Source organism: Nansenia antarctica (assembly GCF_963989245.1).
Source record: "Nansenia antarctica genome assembly, chromosome: 7".
In the NCBI taxonomy this organism is placed as follows: domain Eukaryota; kingdom Metazoa; phylum Chordata; class Actinopteri; order Argentiniformes; family Microstomatidae; genus Nansenia; species Nansenia antarctica.
The window spans coordinates 16271848-16281199 of NC_137677.1; the positions used below are offsets into that span (position 1 = coordinate 16271848).

Genomic DNA, 9352 nt, shown 5'->3' on the forward strand with positions numbered 1-9352 from the left:
AGGCCTGATTGAGTGCAATCATACACGTGCAAACACTCCCACTCACATACACGTGCACACACGCTGACACTAGCACACACAAACACACACATTCACATACACACTAACACACATATATACAGATTTGCTTAAGAGGATGATTCAGTCATCGTGTGTGGACCTGTAGAGAGGGTTAGGGTTGTGAGACAGGGTGAGAGTGAGAACAAGAGAGAGAGAGACAGAGAGTGTGTGTGTGTGTGTGTGTGTGCGCGCATGTGTATACAGTAATGCGACTCGAGCAGGTCTTGCACTAGCTCTGAAAAGCTGACAGACTGGCATTCCTCTCCTGAAGGCTTAGTCAAAGACCTACACATTGAAGGTTAAAGCAATACTGTACAACACACACACACACACACACACACACAGACACACACATCTAATTTGATGACTGGTTACCACCATCTACTGGCAATTAAGCTAACTACACAGCATTAAGGAAACTACAAGCTACTGTACCACAAACCGAGGTATTTTATAAAGTTGCTTTTTAATAACATCTGAAAATATGTGAGTGATATAGAAATAACTATACAACATTCATTTACAACATCTTACAGAAATAATCATGGAATTGCTTTTGGGAAAACGTTAGAAAAGCCAATATCAGGACATGGGAATACATAAACATACAAAGAAAACATACCTGTTCCCTACAATCTCCACTCCTCTCCAATATCAGACACTCTCACATGGTCGCCATGGGTGTGTCATTCCCAAGAACAACAAATCATATTACTAACAACAACATATTGCATGGTTTCACGTCTTGGAGTTACTCAATCATTGTTATAACAGTGTTAAATATACAAAAATGATGTCATCAAAGACAAATGTGTATTTAGAAAAACATGTATGCACATCAATGATGATAAATATTTGAGACAATACAGTATATATAACATGTTAAAAGAATAACGGCCACCATGTCTTGGCTTTGGCCATGTTATCAGACTGTGGTTGAGAGCTCTGTCATATTCCACAGTGTAGATCTCAACACTGGTATGAAAATGCTTATTGAGGCAAAGTACATCTTTATATCTTGTACATCTATCAACAAGTGCATTTGGTTGCCTTTAGAATCTGTGCTCTGAAATAAAAGGTTAAAGGATCAAATCTACTGGTTCTATCTATGTTTCTAAGGTAGATAAAGACTTTTTGGTAGAGCTTTTCTATTGAACAGGAACCTTCAACAAAGTACAACTGACAACAAGCCCATCTGGAGAGGAACTGATAGCATTATCTGCTGACTATGGGCAGTATCATATTTCAATGTCAGAAGGATGATTTAAAAGTGAATATTTCATGTTTATTTACGTGTTGACATCTTTTCACTTTAAATGGCGTGAAACACAGACAAATATACCCCTAGCACTGTAGGGATAATATAGGTTACTGAAATAAAAATAAAGATAAGAGAACAAAGATAAGACATCTGAATGACATGTATTATGTGACAGTTTCTCTCCCTTTACAATGAAATCATGACCATATATACACAAAAATACTTTACATACTCATGTTAATGTAAGCGTTGATATTCTTCAGAGTTGAGAAACAAGTCCTCTTGTTGTTTGCATGGCAGAGATGGCGCTATAGTGGCGCCCTCTGGGGGTAGTATCTCTAAATGCAACACATTGGTCTGTACATAAGCCTTTTAGTGAAACATGTACCAGCAGGATAAATGATTGAGAATGTGTGTGTCTGTGTCCATGACCAAGTCTCTTTTCTACTTGTTCTTCTGTGAGCCAATCATGACCTTGGATACAAAGTTGACGATGGCGCTGGCAGGTTGCTCGGGGTCGTGCTCGGCAAACAGGTGACACACATTCTCTGTCCCACTCCCCGACTTCCGCGCCACAAAACCAAAAATCCTGAGAGGAGAGGAATTCACTTAAACCAGAGTGGAACTTGTAAGATTTCAAAATGCAATTGCAAAAACAGGTATCTAGTGATATTCAGTGAATGGCAGATTATATAGATAGTAGAAAACAACAATTCCTAGGGGAAGAGGGCAGCATGTACACAGATGAGAAAAGAGAGGATACAAGGCTGAAGGAGAGAGGAGACTAGCGAGGGAGGAAGAGAGGGAGAAGACATAAAAAAGAGAGGGAAGGACTTACTTCGCAGAGGAGCAGCCATCTTTTGTCCACCTGGCGTGAAAAGAACAGTGTTACCAATGATTACATGCTGACCATGCATGAGTTTCTTATGTTTTTATAACCACAACAATATCTGTTTGTCAGATATTCTATTCTATATTCTCCTACAGAGTGGATGTGTATGATTACTCTCTACTTAAATGGGAATACGGTTCTTTAGGTATTTACACATATGTTTAGACATAAGGTATTTACACATTACACATATGTGTCTGTCTGTACTGTGCGTGTATCATATATCATATGTCTCACACGCACACATGCATGCACCGCACACACAATCTCTCACACACACGCACACCGACACTCACACACACACACACACACACACACACACACACACACACGCACACACACACACACAGTGAGGAGTGTACTCACTTGCGTTCCTGTGGGTCGAGGGCACAAAATATGACAGTGTTGACAGTGTAGTGTCTCCTGAAGAACAGCCTACAGACAGACAGACAGACAAACACGCAGACAAAGACAGAGGGATGAGTCTGTGCACAATGACAACAGCAGCTACAGTGTAAAACAGCAACACAGTACACAAGTATGTGTGTGTGTGTGTGTGTGTGTGTGTGTGTATGTGTGGTGTGTGTATGTGTGGTGTGTGTATGTGTGTATGTGTGGTGTGTGTATGTGTGTATGTGTGGTGTGTGTATGTGTTGCACTTACTTCCTCTGGTTGTCGGTGAGTGTGATCCCCTGTGCGGACACTTTGAAGTGGACCACGGTGGAGTTGGGTGGAGGGTCCATGGCCAGGGTGACAGTGGCAGCCTTCTGGACTGCTTGGTACCCTGTCAGAGACTCCAGCTCCACTGAGCCCAGGAACCACACGTTGCATGCTGCGCACACACACACAAACACAAACACACACACAAACACACACACAGACAGACAGAGACACAGACACAGACACAGACACAGACACAGACACACACGCACACGCACGCGTGCACACACACACACACACACACACACACACACACACACACACACACTCTATATAAATATAAGAGAGTACCAATACACTGCACAGGTTCCATATGTTGCAGCGTGGAGATACTCAGAAGCAGCATTCAGGAATGATACACATCTCCTTCATTTCTTCATCTTCTCTCTCACTACCTGCTCCCTGTTTCAGTAGGTCCGCTGCAGAGTTGGTTGCTGACTGTGTCGACGAGTCACTCAACTCCTCCAAGGGATCTGATAATACACAGAGAACAGACTTTAGTGGGAGGTGGGAGCTGACACAAACGCATACACACTTTGCCTCTCTCTTGTTCTGTCCTTTCTCCCTACTTACTTTATTTATTTTACTTTACTCTATTATTGTGATTTTGTATCTTGCTGCAATGTCAATGTAGAAAACCTAAACCAAAGTCTTTTTACTCTTGTGTACTTGTACATTGGACATAATAAAATAAATTCTGATTCTGATTCTGATTTCTCTCTCTTACCTCTGTCAGGGATGATGAGTTTACAGGGCAGGGCCAGGGGAGTGATGGAATGCTGACAGACCAGCGCAGTGAGACTTCCTGTGATGAACAGATCACAGATATCTCACAAAAGGCTCATTAGATAGTAAAAGAGTGGATGGATAGTTGAACTGTGAATGCACTACTCAGAATGACCAGCAGAGGAAGACATTGCCTTAGAAATGGCCTTATTAGAATATCAGACCTCTGTTCAATCAGTGATTTGAATCAGTGAAGGCCTCTGTTCAATCAGTGATTTGAATCAGTGAAGGCCTCTGTTCAATCAGTGATTTGTTAAGACAGGAATACAAACATACAAACGTACATAAGCCCAAGGAACCACACAGTGACAAACACACACACACACACAGGGATGCATCCTCACCAAAATAGGGCTCGTTGGGACAGCCCTTCAGCCGCACCCCTTTCTGCGTACACTCAATCAGGAAGTGCCTCACCAGCTCATTCGACAGGTCTCCCACTGTACGGAGACAGGAAGTGACATCAGAGGGGGGGGGGGGATTCAAACGGTCTGGGAGGACGATTCAACAGGTCAACTGTACTGTGCTGCAACTGTACCTTTCCTGCTCTGCTGCAGGACAGAGGGAGGAGGTGTGGCCACCTTCATCGCCAAGCCGTAGGCGCCACGGAACGAGTGGCTGTCCCTCACGACGAAGGAGCCCGGCTCTCTGTCCTTTAGTACTGTGATGGCTACGGGTCACCACACCAAACAGTCAGAATAATATATATATATCATATAATAATTATTACTATTATATTATATATTAATATATTGTTGTTGTTATTATTGCTATTATTATTTTTATTATTATTATTATTATTGTATATAAACAACAATATAAACAACAAAAACAACCACAATTCATATATATATCTGTTCCACCACCAGCACACCTGATTCAACCAATCAAATCATAATTGCTTTGTACTTGATTAGTTGAATCAGGTGTGCTGGTGGTGGAACAGAATATGTGGAGCGGCTGGGGCGCCTCGTGGAGAGGTTTGAGAACCGCTCCTCTAGAGCATAAATGCATTTCGTTGTAGAGGGGGCGTCTAGGCAATGGGTCAGAGCCATTGAAGGCGACCCCGGAGCAATTAGGGGTTCAGTGCCTTGTCAGGGGTTCAGTGCCTTGCTTCCCTGCCTTGGGATTCAAACCACTGCGAGCTGCCGAATTTGTGATCATCAGACACCGGCTCTACCAGCTGAGCCACAACCGCCCCAGTGCACATGGACATGTTAGCTACTGAGCTCTTGCAGCACACTTCTCATATCCAGGGACAATATTTACCTTGGTCTCTAGATATGTCTGGCTTATACCAGAACTTGGAGGTGTCCTGAACAAACTTCACAGTATCCTGCTTGCTGGCAAACAACTCTGCAATGCACAGAAATAATGACTGAGTCTGTGCACTTCTATCCCATATATTATGTACGTGTGTGTGTGTGTGTGTGTACATGCATGCGTGCGTGCGTGCGTGTGTGTCTATGTACTGTATGTAGTAAGACAGCCTGAATCAGATATAGACTGCAGTGTCCCCTCCTGACCACCAGAGGGAGTATGGGCAGAGTGCAGTACCTGATCCTGGTGAGGGGGTGCCGCTGAGTCCTCTGAGGGGGTCAGGGGTCATGGCAGAGGGGAAGGGGATGCTCAGGCTGCTGCAGCTGTGTGGGCTGGAGAATCCACTGAGGGAGGGGGAGCGGGACCCCCCCAGCATCAGCACATCAGCTCCTTCACCCCCCCTCCTCTTCTCAGGCAGCAGGGGCGGCAGCCCCCCCTCCCCCAGCCCCAGCCCCAGCCCTAGGCCCAGACTCTCTACTGCCTCCAACAGGCTGTGTTCCAGGACTCCATTTCCCAGCAGCAGGGAGGACAGATCCGCCTCTCTCTCTCTCCGGCCCCCCGGACCCTCCACGCCTCGGGGTGTCCCCCGGGGAGAGCTGTGGGCGTTTGGGGCACTGAGGGGCAGAGGGGGAGAGTGCTGGGGGTGGAAGGGGGACTTCTGGGTTCTGTCTTGCCAGACCGGAGGTGGGGTGGGGCTGAGGAGGAGAGAATAGGAGAGAGATGGTTTGAGCAAACACACTCTCACACTCCACTCCTATCGCTCTCTCTCGCTTAACAACATGCAACTGAATCAGAGCTGACTGACTTTACTCTGATCTGAAAGACATGTTTATTAGACCAGAGGTGTGTGTGTGTGTGTTTGATTGACAGGAGGCTTACCAGTCTGTGTGAGGGAGGGGGCTTCTCGACGATACAGAGTGCATGGATCCGAACATTCTCTGACAGGAGACCGGAGTGACAGACACTTCCGATCGGAACAGCTCTCCCTCTGTAGAGCCCGGAGTGAGGTTCATATTCTCCAGGAAACTCCGGGAATCTGCCAGGGGGGAAAAACATCACTGACTATGGAATCCCCTAAATAATACAAATCAGTTCCACTATATTATGTTATGCCCCTTATGAATATTTAGAAATGTCATTCATAAACAGAGGTAGCAATGGTTTCATACCATGACAATGCTTAACTACGTCATATGCATAAACACCACTATTCTGTACTTCCTCATAAAACAAAGGGATTGTAGCCTTCTCTCCGCCCTCTGTTCTGGAGCCATGTGTCCAGCAGAGAGAGAGGGGAAGGGAGGCCTCCCAACATTACACTCTCTGTGTTCAGTCACTAGACATCAAAACAAGTCCCTTCAGGCCAGGATATGATGAGTAATGGTGAAGAGATTCAATCATCATAAAGCTCTCCTTGTATCCCTTGCCCCCTCCTCTCTCTCTCTCTCTCTCTCTCTCTCTCTCTCTCTCTCTCTCTCTCTCTCTCTCTCTCTCTCTCTCTCTCTCTCTCTCTTTCATCCTCTTTCTCTCTCTCTGTCCCTCTGTCCCTCTCCCCATTTCCTCATCTGGGGCCGAAGGCTGAGGAATTTGGGCTGAATGTCCGCTCTGCGTTAACCGCCAAACTCCCGTCATCACCAGCCCATTACATAATCATGACACACACACACATGCACGCACGCACGCCCGCACGCACGCACGCCCGCCCGCCCACACACACACACACACACACACACACACACACACACACACACACACACACACACACACACACTAAACAGACCCATCCACTCTATACACAATCCCCAGCTAGACAGAGAGTTCTGAATGGAAGAAGCATGCCAAACCCCTTATTGATGAAGGGTATTCAACTGTGACAACAAAACTTTGGTTCATCCACAGCTGGGAGTAGTGGTGATGGGGAGTAGTAGTGATTTGGAGTAGTAGTGATTGGGAGTAGTGGTGGTTGGGAGTAGTGGTGATTGGGAGTAGTAGTGGTGATTGGGAGGAGTAGTGGTGATTGGGAGTAGTGGTGGTTGGGAGTAGTAGTGGTTGGGAGTAGTAGTGGTGATTGGGAGGAGTAGTGGTGATTGGGAGTAGTGGTGGTTGGGAGTAGTAGTGGTTGGGAGTAGTAGTGGTGATTGGGAGTAGTGGTGGTTGGGAGTAGTGGTGGTTGGGAGTAGTGGTGGTTGGGAGTAGTGGTGGTTGGGAGTAGTGGTGGTTGGGAGTAGTGGTGATTGGGAGTAGTAGTGGTTGGGAGTAGTGGTGGTTGGGAGTAGTGGTGGTTGGGAGTAGTGGTGGTTGGGAGTAGTGGTGGTTGGGAGTAGTGGTGATTGGGAGTAGTGGTGGTTGGGAGTAGTGGTGATTGGGAGTAGTGGTGGTTGGGAATAGTGGTGGTTGGGAGTAGTGGTGATTGGGAATAGTGGTGGTTGGGAGTAGTGGTGGTTGGGAGTAGTGGTGGTTGGGAGTAGTGGTGGTTGGGAGTAGTGGTGGTTGGGAGTAGTGGTGGTTGGGAGTAGTGGTGATTGGGAGTAGTAGTGGTTGGGAGTAGTGGTGGTTGGGAGTAGTAGTGGTTGGGAGTAGTGGTGATTGGGAGTAGTAGTGGTTGGGAGTAGTGGTGGTTGGGAGTAGTGGTGATTGGGAGGAGTAGTGGTGATTGGGAGTAGTAGTGGTTGGGAGGAGTAGTGGTGATTGGGAGGAGTAGTGGTGGTTGGGAGTAGTAGTGGTTGGGAGTAGTGGTGATTGGGAGGAGTAGTGGTGATTGGGAGTAGTAGTGGTTGGGAGTAGTGGTGATTGGGAGTAGTAGTGGTTGGGAGTAGTGGTGGTTGGGAGTAGTGGTGGTTGGGAGTAGTGGTGATTGGGAGTAGTGGTGATTGGGAGTAGTGGTGGTTGGGAGTAGTGGTGATTGGGAGTAGTGGTGATTGGGAGGAGTAGTGGTGGTTGGGAGTAGTAGTGGTTGGGAGTAGTGGTGGTTGGGAGTAGTGGTGATTGGGAGTAGTAGTGGTTGGGAGTAGTGGTGATTGGGAGGAGTAGTGGTGGTTGGGAGTAGTGGTGGTTGGGAGTAGTGGTGATTGGGAGTAGTGGTGGTTGGGAATAGTGGTGGTTGGGAGTAGTGGTGATTGGGAGTAGTGGTGGTTGGGAGTAGTAGTGGTTGGGAGTAGTGGTGATTGGGAGTAGTGGTGATTGGGAGTAGTGGTGGTTGGGAGTAGTGGTGATTGGGAGGAGTAGTGGTGGTTGGGAGTAGTGGTGGTTGGGAGTAGTGGTGATTGGGAGTAGTGGTGGTTGGGAGTAGTGGTGGTTGGGAGTAGTGGTGATTGGGAGGAGTAGTGGTGGTTGGGAGTAGTGGTGGTTGGGAGTAGTGGTGGTTGGGAGTAGTGGTGGTTGGGAGTAGTGGTGGTTGGGAGTAGTGGTGATTGGGAGTAGTGGTGGTTGGGAGTAGTGGTGGTTGGGAGTAGTAGTGATTGGGAGTAGTGGTGATTGGGAGTAGTGGTGATTGGGAGTAGTGGTGATTGGGAGGAGTAGTGGTGGTTGGGAGTAGTAGTGGTTGGGAGTAGTGGTGGTTGGGAGGAGAAGTGGTGATTGGGAGTAGTGGTGATTGGGAGTAGTGGTGATTGGGAGTAGTGGTGATTGGGAGTAGTAGTGGTTGGGAGTAGTGGTGATTGGGAGTAGTGGTGGTTGGGAGTAGTGGTGGTTGGGAGTAGTGGTGGTTGGGAGTAGTGGTGGTTGGGAGTAGTGGTGATTGGGAGTAGTGGTGGTTGGGAGTAGTGGTGGTTGGGAGTAGTAGTGGTTGGGAGTAGTGGTGATTGGGAGTAGTGGTGGTTGGGAGTAGTGGTGGTTGGGAGTAGTAGTGATTGGGAGTAGTGGTGGTTGGGAGTAGTAGTGATTGGGAGTAGTGGTGGTTAGGAGGAGCAGTGGTGGTTGGGAGTAGTAGTGATTGGGAGTAGTGGTGGTTGGGAGTAGTGGTGGTTGGGAGTAGTAGTGGTTGGGAGTAGTGGTGGTTGGGAGTAGTGGTGGTTGGGAGTAGTGGTGGTTGGGAGTAGTGGTGGTTGGGAGTAGTGGTGGTTGGGAGTAGTAGTGGTTGGGAGTAGTGGTGGTTGGGAGTAGTGGTGGTTGGGAGTAGTTGTTGCAAGGCACTGAACATAGTTGAAAGACACTGAACACCACACTGCCAAAACCCTTAAGAGGTAGCTAACCTGGTCTATACATGACTATGGTGCCTCACTGTTGGTATGAAATGTCATCAGTGTAAACTAACAGCTGGTACTGCTCAGGCCTGCAGGATTATCTACAACCTGACATTCATTGATTAGCATTAG

General features: G+C 47.2%; 1 protein-coding gene across 1 annotated transcript in view; it reads right to left on the minus strand.

Moving 5' to 3' along the window:
• Nucleotides 1–1765: 1765 nt before the first annotated feature.
• tns3.2 (tensin 3, tandem duplicate 2) overlaps nucleotides 1766–9352 on the minus strand; it is a gene marked incomplete at both ends in the record, with an annotated part of 33284 nt that continues 25697 nt past the window's right edge. The window contains 11 exon segments of the mRNA XM_080536606.1: nucleotides 1766–1910; nucleotides 2160–2189; nucleotides 2580–2648; nucleotides 2877–3045; nucleotides 3329–3406; nucleotides 3661–3738; nucleotides 4064–4159; nucleotides 4258–4389; nucleotides 4989–5075; nucleotides 5277–5734; nucleotides 5919–6075. Coding sequence (XP_080392732.1) covers nucleotides 1766–1910; nucleotides 2160–2189; nucleotides 2580–2648; nucleotides 2877–3045; nucleotides 3329–3406; nucleotides 3661–3738; nucleotides 4064–4159; nucleotides 4258–4389; nucleotides 4989–5075; nucleotides 5277–5734; nucleotides 5919–6075 — 1499 coding nt within the window.